Source organism: Mesoplodon mirus (genome assembly GCF_964341445.2).
Source record: "Mesoplodon mirus genome assembly, chromosome: 5".
In the NCBI taxonomy this organism is placed as follows: Eukaryota; Metazoa; Chordata; class Mammalia; order Artiodactyla; family Ziphiidae; genus Mesoplodon; species Mesoplodon mirus.
Window position 1 is genome coordinate 68,810,379 of NC_138980.1, and position 27,904 is coordinate 68,838,282.

At 38.4% G+C, this 27,904-nt stretch overlaps 3 protein-coding genes across 5 annotated transcripts in view; all 3 read left to right on the plus strand.

Moving 5' to 3' along the window:
* Nucleotides 1-1,083: 1,083 nt before the first annotated feature.
* On the plus strand, nt 1,084-8,695 carry LOC309805118 (bromodomain-containing protein 8-like). Its single transcript, XM_082622948.1, has 7 exons — nt 1,084-1,265; nt 2,114-2,383; nt 3,234-3,391; nt 6,180-6,269; nt 6,368-6,436; nt 7,669-7,846; nt 8,414-8,695. The coding sequence occupies exons 1-7, from the start codon at nt 1,101-1,103 to the stop codon at nt 8,462-8,464; spliced, it is 981 nt and encodes a 326-aa protein (XP_082479074.1). The 5' UTR covers nt 1,084-1,100; the 3' UTR covers nt 8,465-8,695.
* A 486-nt stretch (nt 8,696-9,181) lies between these two features.
* The window catches only part of NME5 (NME/NM23 family member 5), a 38,799-nt gene continuing 20,076 nt past the window's right edge, over nt 9,182-27,904 (plus strand). Inside the window, exons 1-4 of one of the 3 annotated variants that reach the window (XM_082621879.1) lie at nt 9,182-9,222; nt 9,613-9,787; nt 16,140-16,345; nt 16,985-17,085. In XM_082621879.1, coding sequence (XP_082478005.1) covers nt 9,659-9,787; nt 16,140-16,345; nt 16,985-17,085 — 436 coding nt within the window. In that variant the 5' untranslated portion in view covers nt 9,182-9,222; nt 9,613-9,658. Of the gene's footprint in view, nt 9,223-9,439; nt 9,509-9,612; nt 9,788-16,139; nt 16,346-16,984; nt 17,086-27,904 lie in introns of those variants that run through there. The other 2 variants (XM_082621881.1, XM_082621880.1) reach the window with 2 other exon arrangements.
* On the plus strand, nt 23,548-24,924 carry LOC309804413 (zinc finger protein 677; the record flags this gene model as incomplete). The annotated part of the gene is made up of 1 exon (XM_082621757.1): nt 23,548-24,924. One exon carries the CDS (start codon nt 23,548-23,550, stop codon nt 24,037-24,039), a length of 492 nt encoding a protein of 163 aa, XP_082477883.1. The 3' UTR covers nt 24,040-24,924.

The window sequence follows — 27,904 nt, forward strand, 5'->3', positions numbered from 1 at the left end:
CTATCACATTTATTCAGATATAAAGGATGGGCATTGAGAAAAATTATTGTGGAAGTAAATTGGGAAGTGGACTTGTTTACTGAATATAAGAGAAGAAAGAGTCAAAACAGGACTAAGAAAATAGTGATAGGCGTAAGGAATTTCGGGAGAGCAAATTATTGGGAGATGTTCAGAAAGAAAAGTGATTTTAGTTTTATAAGTGTTGAAGGAGGTGGTAGGGCACCTAAAGGGAGTTGACCTTTGGGTGCATGGAGAAATGAGACCAGAATGCATATAAAAAGTAAAGGTGGAGAGATTTGGAAGCCACCTTAATAAAGATCAAAGTTGAAACCTCAAAGTAGCTGCATTTTTTTAAGGACGTATTAAGGAAGCAGAGGCCCAAACAAGAACATAGCAGATGGATGTATTAAAATTGTAAAAGGGAGAGGACGAAGGACTAAGAAAACCAGGAGTGTGGTGTCCTGAAAGCAAGGAAAGATACTTTTAAAACTTGATTTGCAGTTCTGTTTCTGAGAAGTGAGAGCTGGATATGACCAGAAGGATGCCACAGGTATCTTAGTATGCATTGAGGATTTAATGGTTGATAGGTTAAAAATGTCTATATGCTGAGGAAAAGATCCCTTGTCCATCATAATTGTTGCCTTGCAGTTGAGTTTAAGGGTGGTTTGGGATAGAGGAATTCATTTCAGCTAGCAATGCTCCAGTTATTTCTCTAAATTAGAGTATGAGGAAATCTAACATCAAATAATTATTGGGTGATAATTCTATTATACTGTTTGACATAGGGCTTTTTCTTTATTCCCAATGACGGATCACTTTATTCCTAATGACGGATCCTGATGTCTCCCTTCAGCTAGTTTTTACTCTTCCTGATGTTGAGTCGAAAAAAATTTCTGACCCCTTTCTACCAAAATTGGGAGATGGAAATGCCTTAGGGATATTGATTTGAGTGAATTTAATGCATTTTTTTTTCTGTGTATTTACAGATGGGGCATGAATGGGTTTGGTTGGATTCTGAACAAGATTATCCCAATGACTCTGAGTTGAGCAACGATTGCAGGTCACTCTTCAGCTCATGGGACTCCAGTTTGGATCTTGATATGGGCAGCTGGAGGGAAACTGAGGAGCCAGGGGCTGAGGAACTAGAGGAAAGCAGCCCAGGGAGAGAACCTCATGAGCTGCTTGTGGGGGACGGAGGCAGTGAGGAATCTCAGGAAGAGGCGGAGCAAGTCAGCCGCCAGAACCTCCTCCACTTTCTCTCTGAGGTAATGGGGAGCCATTATTTCCAAAGGTGGGAAGAATCTCAACTTCCTAAGAGAATGTTTACCCATACATACTTCTACCACTCTCATTATTGTTTACTAAAATATAAGGTCCACATAGGCAGGAACTGAGTTCATTTCTGTGTCTCCAGCACTTGGTGCTGATACAAAACATGTGCCAAATATGTACTTTTTGACTGAATGTTCTAAGATCCCAGTCATTAGGAGCCTGATCAGAGGAAGTGGGATTTCTGTATATAGGCCTATCTTTAGGAGTATCCTTGTAATTCATTCTTTCAGAGTCATGGGAGGTGACACTTGCCCAAACTCCCCTTGAAGCTTATAATGTTAAGACTTCGAGGCAATATTTTGCAGTGTTCGTATTTCCCTAGTGAAGGGCTGAGGACCAGAAATAAAGAGAATTGGACAGAGAGTTTATGTGGCAACTCTACATACTCAGTAGAACCTAGGTCAAGACCAGCAAGAATCTGGTCTTGCCAATTGTTCACATATTGCCAATTCTATCTGCATTGTTTGTGGCAGGCAAAGTTTTTAGCAGTTTTTTAGACAGTCGTTACCAGTTTCGAGTTGACACTTGAGATGAAAAATTAGAACATAAGCTCCTTGAGGCAAGAATCATGTCTATCTTGTTTACTGTTAGGTCCCTACCAATTAGCCCAGTACCTGTGTATATAAGATATTTGATAAATTTAAAATGACTGAATGAATCAATTAACCCTTACCATCTCAAACTTAGTCACACTGGTAGTGTAATGATGTGGCATTATTGATATGTAGATGATGATTTCCACTGGTGTTCTTATACATCTAACAGTAAACTATGATTGCAGGTAGCTTATTTAATGGAGCCATTGTGCATTAGCAGCAAAGAATCAGGTGAAGGCTGCTGCCCTTCATCTGGCACCAGACAACAAGAGGCGAGGGGAGTTGAAGCTACTGGAGGAGAGGGGGAGCCCTGCAAAGAGCCTGAAGAGCTTTCAGCCAAGGTAGACCCCTTGGTAGCTGAGAAGTCATTACTGGGAGAAAATGGAAGGCCAGAGGTGGCTCCACCTCCCTCAGATATTTGGGCACTTCAGGAACAACCCACAGAGAGTGAAGAGGTAAGTGAATAACTTAAACCAGCTGTCTGATCAGTCCTCTGCACAAAGAGGCAGGCCGAATGGTTAGAGCACATAGGCTAACTCCAGAGAGTTCAGTTACCGGGGTCTAAATCCTGGTTTTAGCATCAGTTAGCTGTGTAGGCTTAGGCAGGTTAGTGAACATTTTTTTTTTTTTTTTTTTTTTTGCGGTACGCTGGCCTCTCACTGTTGTGGCCTCTCCCGTTGTGGAGCATAGGCTCCGGACGTGCAGGCCCAGCGGCCATGGCTCGGGCCCAGCCGTTCTGCGGCATGTGGGATCCTCCCGGACCGGGGCGTGAACCCATGTCCCCTGCATCGGCAGGTGGACTCTCAACCACTGCGCCACCAGGGAAGCCCTAGTGAACATTTTAGAACCTCAGTTTTCTCTTCTGAAATGGAATAATAGTGCTCTACCTATAGGTGTACTGTGAATTTTAAATGAGATAATTCACGTGCAGCACTTAGCATAGTCCCTGGCTCATAGTAAGCAATCAGTAAAATTTAGAATACCATTATCATTAATATTATCTGGCCAGCTAGACTAGTTAGCTCCAGGGCCACAAGTAATAATGACAGTTTTAAAAGAAAACAACATCTATCTAGAATAGAGTATATTGCTTTTTTATTTTTTCTTGGGATACAGAGTCAGAGTTCTCTAAGAATTCTTTGTCTTAGGTCTAGTTAAGTCACCTTTCTCCAACTTATTCTATAACTTTATATAACTGGCCTATTCTTACCTTAAGGTCAGCCTTCAGTTACCCCATGCAAGAAAAATTACCTTGAAGATAGTAAATCTCTTTCTAAACTTTCCTTTGTTTCCTGGCATTCCCAGGGGGAGGTTCAGCAAGAATCCAAAGAGGAGGACCAGAGTGAAGGGTATGTGTCAGAGATGGAAGACCAGCGTTCTTCAGGTGAGTGTGATGATAGCTTCAGCATCCAGGAGACTCCTCTGGTGGATATCATTTTCAGCCATGCTACCTCCTCAAAGCTGTAAGTATAGACTTTTATCCCATGTTGTTAGGATTAATACTTTTACTTCTGTTTACGCCTATTTGAATTTGTTGCCACGGACATTGATTACTTTTGTAAATTGAAAAGTAGAGAACTAGAGCTCGAAAACACTAGAACTAGAATTAAATATAATTTTACTGTATAAATAGAGTCTGTATGCTTTCATCTTATAAAACAAGACTGTTTTACCAACATTAAGAATCTCTTTCATAAGTAATCCTTCTCTCTATTTATTCAGGAAATGTTGCTGAGTCAGATTATCACTCAAGTCCAATATTATACAAACTATACTTTTAAAAATACTAAAGCATCTCCTATTAACTTGAAATTAAAAATTATTTTAAAGTTATTATCGCCCTTGTTCCTTTTTCACACATCTTGGGAAATTGTTTATATAATTGTCTGTTTTTAACATAAATAACTATGGGGCCAGAGGGCACATTTTAGAATCTTAATTTTTTTCAGTAAAGTGGACTTGAGGATATGGGGAGGGGGAAGGGTAAGCTGTGACAAAGTGAAAGAGCGGCATGGACATATATACACTACCAAACGTAAGGTAGATAGCTAGTGGGAAGCAGCTGCATAGCACAGGGAGATCAGCTCGGTGCTTTGTGACCGCCTGGAGGGGTGGGATAGGGAGGGTGGGAGGGAGACGCAAAAGGGAGGGGATATGGAAACATATGTATATGTATAACTGATTAAATTTGTTATAAGGCAAAAAATTAAAAAAAAAATAGATAAGCAAAAAAAAAAAAAAAAGATATATTGCACAGGAAAAACATAAATTAAATAAAATATTTTGGGCTCAGGCTCAAAAGTTGGTTTCATGAAAAAAAAAAATGAATTTCTTTTTAAATCAGAAAAACAAAGTTATTTTTGTTATGTAACAAATAGTTCATCTTCTGGGCCTAGTCTTGTGTCTAAGTATTGAGAGAAGATAGTATGAACTGTTTTTTTTTCTTTCCTCTATCCCAGATCCACCTACATTATCTGTGGGAAGGCAAACCAGTAATTATTTTAGCCTTCTTTTGTTTAATGTATACAACTGAACCATGCATATATATTTTTGTAAATAGCAGATTACAAAATTTTGTTACACAAATAGAATGCAGCTAAAAACCTAGCTTGTTGAAGAATTGTTTCCTTTGCTTTTCTATAACTCCAATTGTGAGTATGAGCAGATGGCATATGATGACTATCCCCAAAACGGGAAATCTCTAATCTGGGATGTTTTATCTCATGACATTTCAGCATCTTGTAACGCAAACACCACACTCTTATCTTAGAATTTAGGTTAAACATGAAATCTTTATTAGAAAGCAGTAGATATTAGTAATTGAGTCTGCTTGGCTAGATAGCTTAAGGGGAGATAGGCATTTGAGTTCTTGTGCTATCATTAGGGAACCTTAAAACTACTTCGAAAGATAGACATTCCCTAGGCCCCTCTTTTCTGGCTTCTTCCTTAGTCTGTACTGACTCTCAGGAGTAAAGTAGAACCTTTGGAGTACCAGTCTAAGTCTGCATATCCTTTCCACTCCCACACTTTTACTTGTAGTTGCTTGGCATGCATTTCCAAATAGATGGAAATAAAGGTAAGCAAGGGATTGTTTCTTAAGATATTGCAAAGGTGATTATGAAGTTACAAAACCTATTGTAGTACCTTTCATGTAATGGAAACAATAAATACCTGTTTTGTGGCTATATGAACAAAATTGCATCAGTACCAAGGACCTATTGTTTATTCTGATTGATGAGAGACAAAAGAAGAGGTTTGCTTTGGGCTTTAAGTCCCTTGTTCTTGTAGGGTTCTGGGCTTAAGGAAAAATTGATTTTTGCGGTATGTAATTTAGATACAGGTGAGATAGTGCATCATGAAAATGACTAGTTATGTGGAGCTATTCAAATTGGAGAATGATAAGCTATGAGTTGTGCTCAAATGGATGCACACAATGTGGTACATAAAGCAAAATGAGGGTGTGAAACCTTAGGTGTGAAGAGAGCCTATTTAGAGAGAATAATGCAGTGTATAAAGTGTGAGGTGTAACATGATGTTTAACTTTGAGGTAAATAGAAAACTTGCCAACTGGGAAAATTATAAAATGAAATAAAACATTGAGCAGTTGCACTTCTAAAGAAAAACTAAATAAATTAGGCAGTTTAGCCCAGAGAAGGAAGGACCATGAGGAGAAATGGATTTTTCTTGGTATTTTAAAGATTACTGTACAGAGGAGAGTGAAAAGGAAAAATATTTAAATTGTATAGCATTCAGATGAAGTGTAAGAGAATTCCGTGGGATATGAAACCAAGTATTTTTTCCCCTGGAAGTATGGGAGAGATACTTCTTAATGTGGCATATTTCTGCATAAAAAACAGGACCAGATTCATTTATCAAATACTTATTTGTGCACCTAGTATGTACCGGGAACTTGGGAGACATCAGTGAACAAAGACTACTTTTATAGACCAGTTCTTTAGAGTCACAGGTGCTAATGGGCAAATCAGCAAGATTCCAAAAGGCAAAGGCAGTTGCCTATTTTTAGTACACTTTACAAGAATCTAACCACTTCATTTGATAATACTGATCAGTAAGAGAATATTTATAGAGTCTGGGGTCCTTTATGAAAGCATGTTTCATTCCTGTGGTGTTATTTCCTTCAGATGTTAACTAGGAGCACTATGTGTTGAGGAAACCTTATCAAGCATCTAGGGGGAACAGAATACCATCTGTGAAGTTACTGTTTCTTTTCTGCTCTGCTTTATCCTATAGGTCTGGTGTAGGCCATAGTGACCCTGTTCAGGATCACTTGCTATTTAAGAAGACTCTCCTGCCAGTCTGGAAGATGATAGCCAGTCACAGGTAGGACTCCAAGCCACTCTCGGTATTCACAGCCACTCTTCTCATTTAGGGTGACCTTCCAGGGTTTCTTCATCCTCTCTGGGTTTGTCCCTTAACAGGTTCAGCAGTCCGTTTCTGAAGCCTGTGTCAGAAAGGCAGGCCCCAGGATACAAGGATGTGGTGAAAAGGTCAGTGGAAAAGGGGTCAAGAAAGGTTGGTTGCTTTTATATCTGTCTTTTCATACTTTATTTCACATCTGTTATATTATTTCTTTATTTCATTTACATTACTTAAGCTCAAGATATACTTTACAGCTGAACAAGTTTATAAAGTTATGGTAAGGTAAGCTCAGTCCTCATTTGAGAATATAGGGAACAAGAGGCTAAAGAGGCTTTTATCAGTATTGACTTTTAAGTAATATGATCCATTTATTATAATCTTACATTAGCCTTTGGTAGTTTTTGTCACTGTTATTTCAGAGCAAAACTTTAAAAGGAACACTATTCATTCAGGCAGTTATAGGTATGCTAAGGCAAAGATGGTAATCCAAATGGATGTTATAAACACTGGTTGATTGCAGTATTTTGGATTTTTATAGCATAGTTCATCTAAAATGCTGTCATAAACCAGTGTATGTTAGTGTATAAAAGATCAGAAAAGAACCTTTGGAGACAGACTCCTTAATTCTGTAGATGAGGAAACTAAGACTCAGAGGTGGTCATGACTTGTCTGTGATCAACAGTGAATAGCAGAGCTAGAACTAAACCCCAGTCTTACCTCTCAGTTCAGTCCTCTTTCTACGCTGCTGTGCCTTCTCTTATATACCCACTCTCTGTATCACATTATATAATATTTACCTTAATATTCACTTGATTCTCTTTTCATCTCCATGAAAGAAGAAAAAAAAACTCTGAGCTTTTGATTATACAGTAAAAACAGTTGATTAAATACCTAGTATATGACTACACATTGTAAACAATCGGTCAGTAACCACCCTGTGACAAACTGATCATTGGAGCTCTTTATAACTTTGATACCTCCAATTGTAAAGTGAAATGGCTGGGCCTATGGGCTCTGGAGTCAGGCTGTTTCTGAATTGGAAACTAAGCTGTGTGACTTTGGGCAAGTACCTAACTTCTTTGATTTCAGTTTCCTCATTGCCAATTGTGATAATGGTACCTACCATATAGGTTTATTGAGAGGATCAAGTGAGTTCATTTAGAAAGTACCTAGCATAGCACTTGGCTTATTGTAAGCAGTCGTATATTAGCTGCTGTTGCTATTTTATTATCTGATGGGGATTGTTATCTTTACTACAGTTTTCATTAAGAGCTGGTTAGTTCTTCAGGAGAGCATGTGAGGTCACCACATGTTCCACATGAAGGTTTGATTTCCTCTGGTTTCTCTTGGCCACCTGTAGACCCATGGACTTAACTAGCCTGAAAAGGAATCTGTCTAAGGGACGTATTCGCACCATGACTCAGTTCCAGAGGGACCTGATGCTGATGTTCCAGAATGCTGTGATGTACAATGACTCTGATCATCAGGTGTACCATATGGCTGTGGAGATGCAGCGAGAAGTCTTGGAACAGATTCAGGTACTGTAGGTAGAGAGCTGCAAGAAAAAGGAATGTAGTTTCCGGAATCTGATTTTAGAAAGTCTGTGAGAATAAGGGTGATGTTGAAGTGACCTTGTGTTCCCAGAGTTTATGTTCAGAGGTGATTCAAGGACCTGAAGGACTGACATTGTACCTGCTGGTTTGGAAAACTGAGCCTCTGTGGGACCAGCTTTAATAGATAGTGAAGTAAAATAGTCTAGGAAGGCAGGCAGCAGTGAAGAGCTCTTAAGAGACCTGGGGATAGATAAATAATGGGCGCATCTGCTTCCAGAGCCTCAAGTCAGAGGGCTGAACATGCAGACCAGAGGCTGGAGTCACTGTCCATTTTTTGGTTGCTGTACCTGTTGGTATTAATATATGTTCACATTTTCCCATCTATAGGAGATAAGATATGGTAGTCAGAAGAAGACATTTCAGGGTTTCTTTTCTGGGCAGCTTCTTACTTTAAAGAAGAAAAGTGTAGTCGAATCTCTGCAGAGAAAGAAAGAAAACTGCTTTCAAACCTCCATAAAGTTTCATAGCTTGCTGTCTTCCTTGACCCTGTAGGTGCTGAGTATTTGGTTAGACGAAAGAAGAGACTTAAATAGTCTGGAATGAGAACTAACCAACCCCATGGATGATGGAAAACCTGTTTTGCTAACTTGGAGCTGCTACCCTGAACTTTTCTGGAATTTGGATCTTTCATTGAGACTCTGACCTAGAGAAGATCCCAGTACTTGTTTACCACTTCTCTGTTTTCTTTTCCAATAAGAATAATGCCTTAACTTACAACCAAAGAACTAAAGGTGCCCGTGGACATAATATAAAGAAAACACAGAAAACTGAGATTTGGGGTTATGCCATATATGTTGCCCATGTCTTTGTTCCATAGGCTTAATTTAGAGGTAAATAGATGAAACCTCTTTTACTGCTCTTTAAATAAATGTTATTTCACAAGTCGAAGATTGCCTTTTCATGTTTACAGAAGCTGGGAATAGAGGGGATAGCATTATCTGGTGAAATAGGGAAGGTATTTAACATGGGTTTTCTTACATACACTGTCTGGAAGGGGCTGGGGTAGGACGAGGGAAAGTGTGTATGATTTGTCTCATTTATAAAGTGGAGATAATTGAAGTGTCCTTCGAATGGCTAGGAGGATGAAGTAAGATAAATTATGAGGAAAATGTTAGAAAACGTCTATTGCTTTTAAAATGTGCAAGGGAAATAAAAATGCCTGTGGCTGGTTCCCTTTCTTGAGCTAGCCAAGGGCTGTGAAGCGCTCTGCTGGAATTGGGCCTCTGCAGCCACCGTCTCTAAGCTGAGTTTCCGGTCTCCTAGCAACAACATGTGGTGACTCTCGAGGAGCCCGGGCTGAGGTGAGTGCCCAGATGAGGGTCGGATTCAGAAGGAATCTGGGGGTGCAGCCTACAGAGGGTCAGGGATTCTGCTTTCCAACCGGGCCTGACGCTAAGCTTCCCGGGGGGCGGGACGCTGAGCAGCGCGGAGGGTTGCAGACCTAGTCTCCTCCTGGGCCCCCAGGGTCCTAGGCTTTCGCCTTGCTCCTTGGTCTCTCCACCTCCATGAAAGTGCTTAGGAAAACCCACGGCAGGACTTAGACGCAGAGTAGAAATCGTATTATTGAGACGCTGCTTGTTGAAAAAGGTATGACAGTTTCCAGCTTTATAAATTAATAAAATCAAGCACCTGATAATGCTGTTTAGTCACAATTACATTAAATTTGGGGCAGGGGGTGCCTGTCATTGCAGTTGATACCAATCAAGAATCTCTTAAATTGTACCCTGAAAAGCCAGAATGGAGCTATCAATGCCCCCACCTCAGATCTATGTAGAAAAGACTCTGGCCATTATCAAACCAGATATTGTTGACAAAGAGGAGGAGATACAAGATATTATTCTCAGATCTGGATTCACCATTGTTCAGGTAACTTCTGGGCAGGATCATCATGTTTTTTTTTCTCTCTAGTGAATTAGGATTTTCCTCCTTAGCTTTTAACTAAAATAGAATTTAAAATTCACTTATCTTAAGTAGAAGATATATTTGGAAACTCTTCTTAGGCATAGGGTTATATCCCTAAACTTATATTAGATTACCTTATTTTTTTAATTAATTACTATTATTTATTTTTATTTTTGGCTGCGTTGGGTCTTCTTTGCTGCACACGGGCTTTCTCTAGTTGCAGTGAGCAGGGGCTACTCTTTGTCACAGTGCGTGGGCTTCTCAGTGCAGTGGCTCCTCTTGTTGCGGAGCACGGGCTTTGTGCGCGCAGGCTTCAGTAGGTGGCTTGTGGGCTCTAGAGCTCAGGCTCAGTAGTTGTGGTGCACGAGCCTAGTTGCTCCGCGGCATGTGGGATCTTCCCCGACCAGGGCTCGAACCCGTGACCCCTGCATTGGCAGGCGGATTCTTAACCACTACGCCACCAGGGAAGTCCAAGATTACCTTTGATTTTACCTTTTAAAAATGCTTATGTAAATGTGTTAGCCCATTTAGATCCTTAGTATTTAGCATGAAATTTAGGTTTATTCTTGTAAGTATAAAAGTTACATGTGATAATATTACAAAAGATTTTTTACATTTCAAAAGGATATAAAATGAGAAGTAAAATTTCTTTTTCTTCCATCTCTCCTCTCCCAGCTCAAGTCCTAAACTCCAGAGAGAGGCAACCACTTAACACTTTTCCTGTTCTTCTAGAATTTTTTTAATGCATTTACAAACATTTTCCCCCCATAAAGTAGGACAGTCCCCTTCCCTTGACCCCCTTTACAGAGTCCCTCAGATATTACTATTATCATAGTCCCTTAGATCATTACATCTGAATCTATCTCATTCTTCCTAACTTCTGTGTAATACTCTTCTGTACAGATGAGCCACAGTCTATTTACTTGGTATTCTCTTGACTGTTGAGTGTTTTTACACGCAGGCTCAGCGGCCATGGCTCACGGGCCCAGCCGCTCCATGGCATGTGGGATCTTCCCGGACCAGGGCACGAACACGGGTTCGTGCATCGGCAGGCGGGCTCTCAACCACTGCGCCACCAGGGAAGCACCTGTTGGGTGGTTTTTTTGGTTGTTGTTTTTTTTTTTCCAGTTATTTACAAACGTTTAATGTTTTAAGCCTTATACTTGTTCTGCAGTTGGTAGTTTTGAAAATGAATATAGAGTGTTGTTAAACATTATCAAATTTAAAAAAATTAACAAATAGAATGGAATTTTTTAAAAACATCTTTATTAGAGTATAATTGCTTTACAATGGTGTGTTAGTTTCTGCTTTATAACAAAGTGAATCAGCTATACATATACATATAACCCCATATCTCCTCCCTCTTGCATCTTCCTCCCATCCTCCCTATCCCACCCCTCTAGGTGGTCACAAAGCACCGAGCTGATCTCCCTGTGCTATGCGGCTGCTTCCCACTAGCTATCTATTTTACATTTGGTAGTGTATATATGTCCATGCCACTCTCTCACTGTGACCCAACTTACCCTTTCCCCTCCCCATGTCCTCAAGTCCATTCTCTATGTCTGTGTCTTTAGAATGGAATATTTTTAATCTTCCTTTTTTCTCTACCATCCTTATTTGAAATTTCAGTTTTTTATTCTCTAATAAATATACAGTGTTATATTGCCTATTGAATCTTTTAAAAAATAAAAAAAGGAGAAAACTCGGGCTTCCCTGGTGGCACAGTGGTTAAGAATCCACCTGCCAATGCAGGGGACATGGGTTTGAGCCCTGGTCTGGGAAGATCCCACGTGCTGCAGAGCCATTAAACCCGCGTGACACAACTACTGAGCCTGTGCTCTAAAGCCCGCGAGCCCCAACTACTGAGCCCACGCGTCACAACTGCTGAAGCCCATGTGCCTCAGCTACTGAAGTCCGTGTGCCTAGAGCCCGTGCTCTGCAACAAGAAAAGCCACCGCAATGAGAAGCCCATGCGCTGCAACGTAGCGTAGCCCCCGGTCGCCACAGCTAGAGAAAGCCCATGTGCAGCAATGAAGACCCAACAGAGACAAAAATAAATAAATTTATTTAAAAAAAAAAGTCTAGGTACCATAAAGGAAAAGATTGATAAAAGTATAAATATAAAAAACTTGCACATGGCCAAATAAACATAATAAACAAAGTCAAAACAAATGACAAACTTGGGAAGAAGATTTGTAATTCATATCACAAAGGCTAATCTCCCTAGTATATAAAAAGCTGCTAGAACAGGATAAAAATTCAGTTGAAAATGGGCAGTACATGTGGATGGTCACAGAAAAAGAAAAACAAATGCTTCTGAAACATAGGAAAAGATGCTCAATCTCTAAGCAGGAAAAAGGCAAATTAAAATGACACTGAGATACCATCTGGCAAGAATATAAAAGTAAATGACATAACCCCTATGGAAGGGGATCTGGCAATTATCTATCAGTATTACAGATGCATATACCCTTAAACCCAGCAGTACTCTTCTGGGAATCTCTCCTATAACCCATGTATTAATATGAAGTGACCTATATCTAGGTTATTTTTTGCAGCATTATTTATTTACAAGTAAAAGATTGAAAACAACCCAGCATTAGAAGATTGGTTAAATTGACCCTGGCGATCCACCAAATTGAATACCATGCAACTAATTATAAACCTCTCTGTGTCCTGTTCTGGAAAAAAGCAAGATGCAGAACAATGTGTAGCTACTTTCTGTGATAGAAAGAGAAAAAGGAATATATATTCATGTTTGCCGGTATTTGCAAAATGAAACTAGGAGATAAATAACCATTAAAAAATGGTTGCATATTGAGGGCAAGGAAGAACAGGCTGGGTTAGGACAGATGGGAATGAGATTTTTCATATAAACCTTTTTATATTGCTTTGAGTTTTTTAGCCCTGTAAGTATATTACTCATTAATTTGAGAAAAAAACAAAATAATATAAAGTTTCCAATTTGTCTTTTAAGTCCATATTTTGAAAAAAATTAGTGAAAAAATAATTAAGGAGTTAATGATAACTATAAATTAAAACTGTTAAAAAAAAACTTAGTATAAATGCTAATATTTAACACTTTCCCTAGTCAGCAAGAAATTTCAAACCAAAGAACACCTTGGTATATTGTATGCTTCTTTTTTGTTTTAATTGTGATAAAATATACACAACATAAAATTTACCTTTTTAACCATTTTTAAGTGTACATTTCAGGGGCATTAAGTACCTTCACACTGTTGTGCAGCCATCACCACTATCCATCTCTAGAACTTTTTCATCATCTCAAACTGAAACTGTACCCATTAAACACTAACTCCCTGTTTAGCCCTCTCCCTACCCCTGGTAACCACTATTCTACTTTCTGTCTCTATGACTTTGCTATTCCAGGTGTCTCATGTCAGTGGAATCATTTGTCCTTTGTATAGTATGCTTTAAAAATAGGCTCTATTATAGGTGGGAGTTCATTGAACTTGAGGCTTTCTTGTCCCATCTAGGAAAAACCTCCTAAAATATGATGTATTCTTTCAGTAGGCAGCAGTCTTTCCTGTGTTACAAACTAATGACTCCTCTTTGTGAAAATATTTGTTGTTGTTGTTGTTGTTGTTGTTGATTTCTATTTATTTATTTTTTGGCCGCGGCTGCGGCATCTTAATTCCCCTACCAGGGATTCAACCCCTGCCGTTGGCAGTGAAAGCACAGACTCCTAACCACTGGACTGCCAGGAAATTCCCTCTTTGTGAAAATATTAATCTAAATTCCAAAAAAGTTTTTCTGATCTAATTTTAAAGCAACTGATGGAATCACTGATTCAGTATCAACTTTAGTTTAAGATGAGCCCTTAATTTTTAAAATTATGCTGCATTAGCTAGCATACCTGCAGAATATAGCTTCCCTTGCTTGTTAAGGGGTATAATGGCAGATAAGGGCTTACAATGCAGCAAAAAAAGCACTCAAATCAATATGCATAAGAATCACAAATACTGGCATATCTTAATTTTATTTTTTTATTTTTTTTTTTTTTTCTTTTTGCGGTATGCGGGCCTCTCACTGTTGTGGCCTCTCCCGTTGCGGAGCACAGGCTCCGGACGCGCAGGCCCAGCGGCCATGGCTCACGGGCCCAGCCGCTCCGCGGCATATGGGATCCTCCCAGACCGGGGCACGAACCCGCATCCCCTGCATCGGCAGGCGGACTCTCAACCACTGCGCCACCAGGGAGGCCCCTTAATTTTAAATAATAAAATCAAGGATTATACTAAATCAGGCACTGTTATAACTTCTCAAATTTCTTCTATTTCTTGACTATATGAATTTTAATATGAGAATAGATGTCAGCACCTTTTTTTTTTTTTACAGTACTGTAACTGATCCTTGACTAGTGAGAATATTATGTTTGTCCAGTAGAGCCTGTTCATAGCATTGCTGACCTACCTAGTAAGCATCTCTACAAGATTCTTGCTCTGGGCAGTTTAGATCCCTCTCTACAAACCAAGCAATATTATCAAGTTTCTGAAACTTGAAGACACATGATAGTTTTGGAAGGGACTTTAAGAAGTAGGTCACTTGGTAAAATTCACACTGTACTCTCAGGAAAATCTAACCCATTTTATTTTATTTATTTAGTTAAATTTATTTATTTATTTATTTATTTTTGGCTGCATTGGGTCTTCATTGCTGTGCTTGGGCTATTCTTTAGTTGTGGCGAGCGGGGGCTACTATTTGTTGCAGTACACGGGCTTCTCGTTGCAGTGGCTTCTCTTGTTGCGGAGCATGGGCTCTAGGCTCGTGGGCTTCAGGAGTTGTGGCACACAGGCTCAGTAGTTGTGGCTCATGGACTCTAGAGCACAGGCTCAGTAGTTGTGGCTCGCGGGCTCTAGAGCGCAGGCTCAGTAGTTGTGGCGCACGGGCTTAGTTGCTCCGTGGCACGTGGGATCTTCCCAGACCAGAGCTCGAACCCATGTCTCCTGCATCAGCAGGCAGATTCTTAACCACTGCGCCACCAGGGAAGCCCTCTAACCCATTTTAGAAAGATGGATATCTGCCTTAATCTTGGAGATTTTTAGCCTTCCCCTAGTAATTTATCTCCATGTCTCATCATCCTTACTCCAGCGAGTTTTCCTTGATGTCTACTTTGAATCCCTCTATTATATTTTGAGCCCTTTCCCTCATGATCCACCTTTAGTGGATCTGATAAACAGTAGTAATGGAGTGATTTTTTAAAAAATGTACTCAAGGGACCTCCCTGGTGGCACAGTGGTTAAGAACCTGCCTGCCGATGCAGGGGACACGGGTTCGAGCCCTGGTCCGGGAAGATCCCACATGCCACGGAGCAACTAAGCCCGTGCTCCACAACTACTGAGCCTGCTCTCTAGAGCCCGTGAGCCACAACTGGTGAGCCCACGTGCCACAACTCCTGAAGCCCACGTGCCTAGAGCCTGTGCTCCTCAACAAGAGAAGCCGCCGCAATGAGAAGCCCGTGCATGGCGACAAAGAATAGCCCCCTCTTGCCACAACTAGAGAAAAGCCCATGCGCAGCAACGAAGACCCAACGCAGCCAAAAATAAATAAATAAACAAGATGTACTCAAATAGTTGCTCTTAGGGAAAATGTGAAGCTTTCTAATTGGAAGAATGACTGACTCAGCTTCTTTGGTTTTTAAAATTTAATAATTCATTCATATAGTTTCTCATTTGTGAACAAAAGTAACATTTATTTGTCCCAAACATTTCATATTCTTTCAAATTAACAAACTTAATGCTAACTAATTATTCTTAAAATCATAGTGAATCAACATATTTATGGCAGAACCAGAATAAAGAATATACAACTTTCATGTTCAAGTGAAAAACTTGTTTACTGCATCATTATCCTGTGTACTATTTCTAAATACCATAATGAGACCAGCTCCCTAAAATATGTAGGAAAATTTCACAATGAATAGGAAAATATCACAAATAGATAGGGAAAGATGAATTTGGAATATTCTAAAGTCCAATTTTGTTACTTTATGCAAAGTATGTATTAACAGAATATTGATGATTGGCGTGTTTTTACTTTAAGAAGGAGATATGATGAATTTGTCATTAACATACCATATGTTGAAAGAGGCTGCCCAACAGGAATAGTTTTTCTTAAGTAGGTTAAATAATTCTTATTTACAGCCTACATTTAACTTTCTTATCTTGCCCTTTGTTCATAATACAAAAATAAATCTCAAATTTGTGGTCAGATTGGTACTAATTTCAAATTATTAATGACTTAATGAGGTATTATTGAACTGTCAATAATGCTTTTGTTGATTTTGTTTCTCTTTTAGAGAAGAAAACTGCATCTCAGCCCTGAGCACTGTAGTAACTTTTATGTGGAACAGTATGGGAAAATGTTTTTCCCCAATTTAACAGCTTACATGAGTTCTGGACCACTTGTTGCCATGATATTAGCTAGACATAAAGCCATCTCTTACTGGAAAGAACTCTTGGGACCAAGTAATAGCTTAGTAGCTAAGGAGACACACCCAGACAGGTAACTTTCCTGGGGGAGAAATGGAATCCAACTATGAAAATGAAAAAAAAATCTGATTACATTGTAATAGGAATTTTCTTTAATTTGAAGGTTTTCCTAAATAACCTGATTTTTTTTGGTGGTGGTGGAGGGCTGGGTTGGGGAGGTCCATTTTGTGTTTTAACTACTTAAATGTGTATTTTAATACCAAATACCACAAAAGGTCTCAGAGAATTTTGATTTATGGTTGACTAGCCTTATTTTTCTCTCATCCTTGAATTAAACTGCCACTGATGTAGGATTTTTCATGGGAATATTGGTAACGCAGGACCAGAAACTCAGATTTTCAGCATTATCATTAATGTCTGGAAACCAGAGGGCATTGAGTTCTTGCACTTTGAAAATGCATTGCTTTTTCAGTTGTCACAAAACAACACCTCTTTTTCACCCAGGTAACTCATTTTTCCAGTGTATCCCTCCCGCAGATTTAAATATACTTGACCCTCATGTAGATAGATTTATGCTTAAATTCAAAATAGATTAAGACCTCCATATGTGAGAAGTGGCGATGCTTCTGTAAAATTCCTAAATAGAATGCATATGTAAAAAGTAAAGAAAGTATGTCAGATTGGATGGTCATCATCTCTAACTTGCTTTTAGTCTAAGGGCAATTTATGGCACAGATGAGCTAAGGAATGCACTTCATGGAAGTAATGATTTTGCTGCAGCAGAAAGAGAAATGCGATTCATGTTTCCTGCAGGTGAGTTACAGATGAGTAATTAGTCAATTGCATCTACTTATTGTTTGCCTTTTATTTTGGAGATGAAGCTGGGAAGGAAGATAACAGGGTTTTTCTCCAGTATATTCTGTCATATTTTCAAGTTGTAGTTACTTAACTTGAAGGCAAGAGTAGAAAACATTTTTCTCAGAACTAAATTGTGACCTCTAGGGAATCTTTTGAGAAGAGTTTACTTTTTTTTCTTTCTTTTCTCTTGGGTTTTTCTTCTTCTGTGTTGTAATTCCTTTTAGTTATCCCTAAATGCATCAGTCAAATTTGTTACACTTGAAAAAAGAATCTTCTTTGGAAATTATGACTGATTTGCTATTTTCTCTAACAGTTTACTGTTTGTCTAACAAACACTCATGGTTTTATAAAATTAATAGTTCTCAGGCCCTCTTTTTGTTTCCAATCTGTTATGAAAGTTACAAACCTTTTATAAGTGGGTATAATAAGGAGCAGCACTGAGGTTTTTAGTTTATTTTCAATAATATTTTTAGAGCAGAAAGGAATTTGGTGATTTTCATTATAAAGAAAAGTCAAAGCATTGGGCAATTTTGAATTTTTTTGGCATTTTTTTTCTGTAAGTAATTTAGACCTGTTCCTCAGTATTTTCTGCTAAAGATTTATTCAAAGAAAATTGAAAATTGTCTTGGAGATTTAAAAGTTCAGATTTTTGAACAAAAACTGTTTTAAAGATATCTGTACACAAAAAGGATTTGCCTACTATATACTTTATTTCTGTGACAGAAATTTCTGTCATATCCATCCCATTAAGATATCTTTTTCATTGGAACTGTTTATTGTGGAATATTTACACAAAAGTAGATAGCATGGTATAATAAACCCTTAATGAACCCATCACCCAGCTTCAACAATTTTGGTCAGTCTTTTTTTTTTTTTCTAATTGAAGTATAGTTGATTTAGTTCAGTATTATTTCATCTATAACCCCTGCTCCTACTTTTCCTGCTTCCATATTATTTTGGAGCACATCTTAAACATGAGATGTCTTTTTAATGTGGTAGATCTTTAGATTTAGTCCTACTAGTGAATTAGACTTTTCCTCCTTAACTTTTAACTAAAATAGAGTTTAAAGCTCATTTATCTTAAGTAGAAGATATTTTTGGAAGCACTTCTTACTCATAGGGTTTTATCCCTAAACTGTTATCTTAGATTGCCTTTGATTTTACCCATTAATTACTCCTCTAGATACAGTTAGACATTTGAGAAGCATTAGTTGTAGGATAAAGATAAATGATTTATTACCTACTACCTTGCAGATCTCTTGCTATGAGAATGTGAAGTTCTTGAGAGAAAGTTCTCAGAGTTTATTATATGAGCTCCCTCTTGCTTAGCAGCCAGTCAGGAACTATATGCAAAACCCTATATGATGACGAGTCACTAAAGCAAGTTACAAAGATATTCTAAAACATATTCCTAATCCTTGAAAAAGCTAGTGCTCTTCCCTTCCCTTTTAATAGGGATGGCTGATTCAAAGCTTTGCTATATTCCATTCATTCAACAAATTTATTGAGGTAACTACTGTGTGCCAGAAATACAAAGATGAATAAGATGCCTCTGCTCTTTTCAAGAAGACTGTATTTTAAAAGTCTATAAAAATAAATATACAATGCAGTATATAAATTATGCTATGAAAAAGCTTTTAAAAGTACATTGAAAGTTTATGTAAGAAACGTGAAAACACTTTTTAGTTTCCCATTAATTCATCCAGCCCTATTGTCGAAAATCAGTTTGCCATATATGTAAGGATCTATTTCTAGATTCTCAATTCTGCTTCATTGATCTTTATTGTCTATCCTTATGTCAGTACCATACAGTCTTAATTATTGTGGTTTCATAATAGGTTTTGAAATCAGGTTAGTGGAAGTCCTCCAACTTCCAAATAGTAAGTGGTCAGAGACAAATAATAAATGGTCAGCAAAAACAGAAACAAACAATCCAAAAATGAAGTTAAGGAAACAGTTTTATTCACAATAGCATCAAAAATAAGATATTTAATAATAAATTTAACAAAAGAAGTGAAATTCTTGTGCACTGAAAAGCACAAAATGTTGCCGAGAGAAATTCAAGAATATCTAAATAAATAGACATTCCTTGTTCCTGGAAGAGTCAATATTGTCAAGATGGCAGTTCTCTCCAAATTGATTGATAAATTTAATACAATCCCTATAAAAGTCTATGAATGCTTTTATGTAGAAATTGACAAGCTGATTCTAAAATTTATATGGAATTGCAAAGGATCTAGAAGAGCTAAAACAATTCTGAAAACAAAGAACAAAGTTGGAGGACTTCCACTAACCTGATTTCAAAACCTATTATGAAACCACAATAATTAAGGCAGTATGGTCCTGACATAAGGGTAGACATAAAGATCAATGAAGCAGAATTCAGAATCTAGAATTAGATTCTTACATTTATGTACAATTGATTTTCGACAAAAGTACCTAGAAAATTTGATGGGGAGAGGGTGGGCTCTTCAAGGAATGGTGCAGAGACAACTGGATATCCACATGCAAAAACAAACAAAACAACTTAGACCCTTGGTTCACACCACACACAAAATTTAACTCACCATGGATCATTGACCTAAACATAACAGCTAAAAACATCTAGAAGAAAATATAGAAAATCTTCATTACCTTGAGTTGGACAAAGAGCTCTTAAATATGACATCACAAGTATGATCTATAAAGGAAAATATTGATAAATTCGACTACATCAAAATTCAAAGCTTTTCTTCTTCAAAAGCCATCATTAAGAGTATGAAAAGGAGACTTCCCTGGTGGCACAGTGGTTAAGAATCCACCTGCCAATGCAGGGGACACGGGTTCTATCCCTGGTCCAGGAAGATCCTGCATGCCATGGAGCAACTAACCCCATGCACCACAACTACTGAGCCTGCACTCTATAGCCCATGAGCCACAAATACTGAGCTCACATGAAGGCCACATGCCTAGAGCCCGTGCTCTGCAACAAGAGAAGCCACTGCAATGAGAAGCACACGCACTGCAGCGAAGAGTAGCCCCCCACTCGCCACAACTAAAGAAAGCCCGCGCACGGCAACGAAGACCCAACGCAGCCAAAAAGAAATAAATAAAATTTTTTAAAAAAAGTATTGGGCTTCCCTGGTGGCACAGTGGTTGAGAGTCCGCCTGCCAATGCAGGGGATATGGGTTCGTGTCCCGGTCTGGGAAGATCCCACATGCCGCGGAGCAGCTAGGGCTGTGAGCCATGGCTGCTGAGCCTGCACGTCCGGAGCCTGTTCTCTGCAACAAGAGAGGCCACAACAGTGAGAGGCCCGTGTACCACAAAAAAAAAAAAAAGTATGAAAAGATAACGACAGACTGGGAGAAAATATTTGCAAATGATATATCAGGTAAAGCACTTGTATCCAGCATATATAAAGAACTTTTACAATTCAATACTAAGACAAACAACTGAATTAAAAACTGGGCAAAAGAATTGAATAGGCATTTCACAAAAGAAGATGAATGGCTAATAGCACATAAAAAAGTGCTCAACATAATCATTGGGGAAATGCAAATTGAAACAATGAGATACCACCTGCATACCCACTAGAATGGCTATAATCAATGGCAAGGGTATAGAGATACTGGCATTCTTCATACATTATTGTAAAATGGTACAGCCACTTTGGAAAACAGTTTGGTGATTTCTTAAACTGTTAAAACATCTACATAACATGTAACTCCACTAGCAGTTCCACTCCTGGCAGCATGTACCCACACAAGAGAAATGAAAACAAAACTCTACTTAAAAAACATGTGAATATTCATGGTAGTATTATTTAATACAGCCCCAAACTGGAAACAATCCAACTGTTCACCAATGGATAAACAGCATTTAGTATAGCCATACAGCCATACAGTGGAATACTTCTCAGCAATTAAAAGGAACAGGCTCCTGATACATGCTACAACATGGATGAACCTCAAAACATTATGCAAAGTAGAAGAATCCAGGCACAAAAGACCATATATTATATAATCCATTTATTGGAAATGTCCAGAAAAGATGTTTTTAGAAACAGAAAGAAGCTTAGTGGTTGCCAAGGGCTGGGGGTGGGAGTGGTAGTGGTGAATTGCAAATGAATACAAGGAAACATTTTTGCAATGATGGAAGTTTTCTAAAATGACTGTGGTGAGGATCACACAATTATAAGTTTATTAAATAAGTTGTATACTTCAGTGGGAGAATTTCATGATAAGGGAATTATACCTCAATAAAACTTAATAAAATTATAAAAAATAGATGAGGTTTCTGCTCCCATGGAGTTTATAGTTTAGTGTTTAAAAGATAGCCATTAAATAATAATTACCTATATAATTGCATAGTTATTATCTAACAGTTGCATAATTATTGTGTGGTATTAAACGGCAATTAGAGGGTATCATGAGAGACTGGTAACAAGACAGGCCCGACTGAGGAGTGACATTTTAGTTGAGATCCAAGGGATAAATAGTGGTTAACCAGAGAAAGGGAAGAACATTCTAGCAGAAGACCAGCAAGTGCTCAAGTGATGAGCAGGAAAGAATATGGCACATATATAAACTGAAAGATCTGGAGGAAGAGACACTAAGATGAGGTTGAAGAGGTAAACAGAGGTCACATAGTGTAGTCTGTGGGCCAATGTATGGAACTCTGTCTTGAATATAAGTGCAGTAAGGAATCAATGAAGCAAGAAGCAGGAAAAACTACAATCCTGCAGCCTGTGGAACAAAAACCACATTCACAGAAACACAAGATGAAAAGGCAGAGAGCTATGTACCAGATGAAGAAACAACATCCCAGAAAAGCAACTAAATGAAGTGGAGATAGGCAACCTTCCAGAAAAGGAATTCAGAATAATAATAGTGAAGATGATCCAGGACCTCGGAAAAAGAATGGAGGCAAAGGTCGAGAAGACGCAAGAAATGTTTAACAAAGACCTAGAAGAATTAAAGTACAAACAAACACAGATGAACAATACAATAACTGACATGAAAACTACACTAGAAGGAATCAATAGCAGAATAACTGAGGCAGAAGAACGGATAAGTGACCTGGAAGACAGAATGGTGGAATTCACTGCTGGGCAACAGAAGAAAGAATGAAAAGAAAAGACAGCCTAAGAGACTTCTGGGACAACATTAAACACAGCAACATTCGCATTATAGGGGTCCCAGAAGGAGAAGAGAGAGAGAAAGGACCCGAGAAAATATTTGAAGAGATTATAGTCGAAAACTTCCCTAACACGGGAAAGGAAATAGCCACCCAAATCCAGGAAGCGCAGAGAGTCCCATACAGGATAAACCCAAGGAGAAACACGCCGAGACACATAGTAATCAAATTGGCAAAAATTAAAGACAATGAAAAATTATTGGAAGCAGCAAGGGAAAAATGACAAATATACAAGGGAACTCCCATAAGGTTAAGCTGATTTCTCAGCAGAAACCCTACAAGTCAGAAGGGAGTGGCATGATACACTTAAAGTGAGGAAAGGGAAGAACCTACAACCAAGATTACTCTACCTGGCAAGGATCTCATTCATATTCGATGGAGGAATCAAAAGCTTTACAGACAAGCAAAAGCTAAGAGAATTCAGCATCACCAAACCAGCTGTACGACAAATGCTAAAGGAACTTCTCTAAGTGGGAAACACAAGAGAAGAAAAGGACCTACAAAAACAAACCCAAAACAATTAAGAAAATGGTCATAGGAACATACATATCGATAATTACCTTAAACGTGAATGGATTAAATGCTCCAATGAAAACAAACAGGCTTGCTGAATGGATACAAAACCAAGACCCATATATATGCTGTCTACAAGAGACCCACTTCAGACCTAGGGACACATACAGACTGAAAGTGAGGGGATGGAAAAAGATATTCCATGCAAATGGAAATCAAAAGAAAGCTGGAGTAGCAATACTCATATCAGATAAAATAGACTTTAAAATAAAGAACGTTACAAGAGACAAGGAAGGACACTATATAATGATAAGGGATCAATCCAAGAAGAAGATATAACAATTATATATGCACCCAACATAGGAGCACCTCAATACATAAGGCAACTGCTAACAGCTATAAAAAAGGAAATCGACAGTAACACAATAATAGTGGGGGACTTTAACACCTCACTTACACCAATGGACAGATCATCCAAACAGAAAATTAATAAGGAAACAGAAGCTTTAAATGATACAATAGACCAGATAGATTTAATTGATATTTATAGGACATTCCATGCAAAAACAGCAGATGACACTTTCTTCTCAAGTGCACACGGAACATTCTCCAGGATAGATTACATCTTGGGTCACAAATCAAGCCTCAGCAAATTTAAGAAAATTGAAATCATATCAAGCATCTTTTCTGACCACAACGCTATTGTATTAGAAATGAATTACAGGGGAATGAGCGGCAGACGCGTTCGGGCGCTGTTGACCTTCAGGGATGTGGCCATAGAATTCTCTCAGGAGGAGTGGGAATGCCTGGACCCTGCTCAGAGGGCCTTGTACAGGGACGTGATGTTGGAGACCTACAGGAACGTCCTCTCCCTGGATATCTCTACTCGATGTGTGATCAAGGAATTGTCACCAAAAGAGGATATTAACAAAGGAGAATTATTCCGAACATTGATGTTGGGAAAACACAAAAGAAATGACATCAAGGATTTTGATTTCAGGGAAGTCCAGCAAAATATGCATGAGTTTGAAAGTCATTGTGGATGTGATGAAACAAATTGCAAAGGAGTTATTACAACCTATAACAAAAATCTCACTAGTAGAAGAGATCAACAACAGAACAAATCCTGGAATGATTTCCCTCTAAAGCAGAGTGTATCTGTAAGAAAAAGTACTTATCAATGTTATAAACATGAGAAGTCATATATGAGATATTTTTAAAACTAAAAACTAACATAACCTATGCAGAAAACACACATATAACATGTTTTGAGAATGAAGTTGGATTAAGGTTTCAGTCTCATCTGGCTGAACTTCAGAAGTTTCAAACCAAAGAGAAAATTTATAAATGCAACCAAGTTGAGAAGTTGATCAACAATAGTTGTTCTGCTCCACCATTTCAAAGAATTCTTCCTAGTGTCAGCATCAACATTTGTAATAAATCTGGGGAAATTTTTGTACATCCTTCATTAGTTACACAACCTCAGAGAGCACATATTACTGAAAAGCCTCACAAATGTAATGACTGTGGGAAAGCTTTCAGAGATGTCTCAAACCTCACCAGTCATCAGAGAATTCATTCTGGGCAGAGACCTTACAAATGTAATGAGTGTGATAAAGCCTTTATCCAATTTGCAAACCTTGCTAGACATCGGAGAATCCATATCAGAGAGAAACCCTATAAATGTAATATATGTGGCAAGAGGTATAGTCAGAATTCAACTCTTGCAAGTCATCAGAAAATTCATACTGGAGAGAAACCTTACAAATGTAGTGAGTGTGGCAAAGCTTTTTCTGGGCATTCAAGCCTAACTCGACATAAGAGAATCCATACTGGAGAGAAACCTTATAAATGTAACGAATGTGGGAAGGCTTTTATTTTTTTTATTTTTTATTTTTTTTGCTGTACGCGGGCCTCTCACTGCTGTGGCCTCTCCCGTTGCGGAGCACAGGCTCCGGACACACAGGCTCCGCGGCCATGGCTCGCGGGCCCAGCCGCTCCGCGGCATGTGGGATCTTCCGGGATCGGGGCACGAACCCGTGTCCCCTGCATCGGCAGGCGGACTCTCAACCACTGCGCCACCAGGGAAGCCCTGGGAAGGCTTTTAGAGGAAGCTCGAGTCTCACTAATCATCAGAGAATTCATTCGGGGCAGAGACCTTACAAATGTAATGAATGTGACAAATCCTTTAACCGAGTCTCACATCTCACTAGACACCAGAGAATCCATACGGGAGAGAAACCATATAGATGTAGTGTATGTGGCAAGGTCTGTAGTCAACATTCAAATCTTGTAATTCACCAGAGAATTCATACGGGAGAGAAACCTTACAAATGTAATGAGTGTGGCAAAGCCTTTATGGAGCGTTCAAGCCTTACCCAACATAAGAGAATCCATAGTGGAGAAAAGCCTTACAAATGTAAGGAATGTGGCAAAGCCTTTAACCAGTCCTCTAACCTTGTCATACATCAGATAATTCATACTGGAGAGAAGCCTTACAAATGTAATGAGTGTGGCAAAGCCTTTAATGTGTGTTCAAGCCTTACCCGACATCAAAGAATCCATACAGGGGAGAAGCCTTACAGATGTAATGAGTGCGGCAAGGCATTTAGCCAATTTGCAAACCTTACTAGACATCAGAAAATGCGTGCTGAAAAGAAACTTTGTAAACCTAATATATGTGGAAATGCTTTTATCCAAAGATCATGCATTGGAGATCATCAGATAATTCATAGTGGAGAGAAACCTCACAAATGTAATGTGTGTGGCAAAACCTTTTATGCATATTCAAGCCTTACTCGACATCAAAGAGTCCACACTGAATAGAAACCATATAAAAGTCACGGATTTGGCAAAGCCTCTAAGTAGGGCTCACACTTAACTAGACAACAGAATATACATCTTTGAAAGAAAGCACATAAATATAATGGGTATGGCAGGGCTTTTATCCAAAGATCAAGCCTTATGTAATGTTAGAATTCCTCCTGGAGAGAAACTTTATAAATGTAATGAATGTGTTAAGCTTTTATCAAATGTTCACACTTTTGGGGTCATGAGACGATTCACATCAGAGAGAAAACATACAGTCTGACCTCAGGATTCACCACAGAATTTATATTGCAGAAAAATCTTAGAAGTAATGAATATGATAAACTGTTTCACCATTTTCTCACAACAGGCTGCACATCAGATTCATACTAGAGGAAACTAAGTTCTTATCAGAGGTTATTCAAGTTAAATTCTGCTTAGTAATGAAAAATCAAAATCATAAAGCCTCTAATGGCTGTCAGAGTTACAAGGATACCTGTGGAAAAGTTCTGTGATCTTAATTTAATAAGTTTATTTGAGATTTCTTGAAAAGGCTACTTTACTTTCTGATGGCTTGCAACCTGAGTTTTGAAATCTTTATTTTATGCCTTCGTTACTGTTGTTTCGTATGTCACCATGAAGGATTTAATCAGATGAAAGAACATCCTTCCTTGGGTGAGGTTCATGTTCAAAGTTTCCTGAAAGAGCAAGAACACTGAATTTATGAGACAATACAGTATAAATTTGAATGAGGGCTTGAGTGGCATATAATAGATGTAAAACTATGATCTAAGTCGTCGTGATTAATGTATTATGGGCTCTCTTCTTCAGTTTTGTTGGTACGGGGTTTCTATGGTGATATGGGTGGGGCTGAAGAGAAGGTATCTGAATGTGGTTTAAACTTTCCACCAGTGCCAAAGGAGACCCGGGCTTTCTAATCATCTTGCCTAAGTTAGGTAGAATGGGAAGAGGGGTGGGAGACTTAAAAGCTGTTAGTAGTCAAATAATAAAAAATGAATTCAGGACTAATTCCAAAAAAAAAAAAAAGAAATGAATTACAGGGAAGAAAACGTAAAAAACATAAACAGATGGAGGCTAAACAATACGTTATGAAACAACCAAGAGATCACTGAAGAAATCAAAGAGGAAATCAAAAAATACCTAGAGACAAATGACAATGAAAACACGACAATCCAAAACCTATAGGATGCAGCAAAAGCAGTTCTAAGAGGGAAGTTTATAGCTATACAAGCCTACCTCAAGAAACAAGAAACATCTCAAATAAACAATCTAACCTTATACCTAAAGGAGCTAGAGAAAGAAGAACAAACAAAACCCAAAGTTAGCAGAAGGAAAGAAATCATAAAGATCAGAGCAGAAGTAAATGAAATAGGAACAAAGAAAACAATAGCAAAGATCAATAAAACTAAAAGCTGGTTCTTGAGAAGATAAACAAAATTGATAAGCCATTAGCCAGACTCATCAAGAAACAGAGGGAGAGGACTCAAATCAATAAAATGAGAAATGAAAAAGGAGGTTACAACAGACACCACAGAAATACAAAACATCCTAAGAGACTACTACAAGCAACTCTATGCCAATAAAATGGACAACCTGGAAGAAATGGACAAATTCTTAGAAAGGTATAACCTTCCAAGACTGAACCAGGAAGAAATAGAAAATATGAACAGACCAATCACAAGTAATGAAATTGAAACTGTGATTAAAAATCTTCCAACAAACAAAAGTCCAGGACCAGATGGCTTCACAGGTGAATTCTATCAAACATTTAGAGAAGAGCTAACACCCATCCTTCTCAAACTCTTCCAAAAAATTGCAGAGGAAGGAACACTCCCAAACTCATTCTATGAGGCCACCATCACCCTGATACCCAAACCAGACAAAGATAGTACAAAAAAAGAAAATTACAGACCAATATCACTGATGAATATAGATGCAAAAATTCTCAACAAAATACTAGCAAACAGAATCCAACAACTCATTAAAAGAATCATACACCATGATCAAGTGGGATTTTTCCCAGGGATGCAAGGATTCTTCAATATATGCAAATCAATCAATGTGATACACCATAATAACAAATTGAAGAAGAAATACCATATGATCATCTCAATAGATGCAGAAAAAGCTTTTGACAAAATTCAACACCCATTTATGATAAAAACTCTCCAGAAAGTGGGCATAGAGGGAACCCACCTCAACTTAATAAAGGCCATATACAACAAACCCACAGCAAACAGCATTCTCAATGCTGAA

Coding starts and splice junctions, on each gene's coding strand:
- LOC309805118 (XM_082622948.1), top strand. CDS start 1,101: ATGGGCAGCTGGAGGGAAACTGAGGAGCCAGGGGCTGAGGAACTAGAG. Junction 2,384..3,233: donor AACCCACAGAGAGTGAAGAG/GTAAGTGAATAA, acceptor TGGCATTCCCAG/GGGGAGGTTCAGCAAGAATC. Junction 6,270..6,367: donor AAGATGATAGCCAGTCACAG/GTAGGACTCCAA, acceptor GTCCCTTAACAG/GTTCAGCAGTCCGTTTCTGA.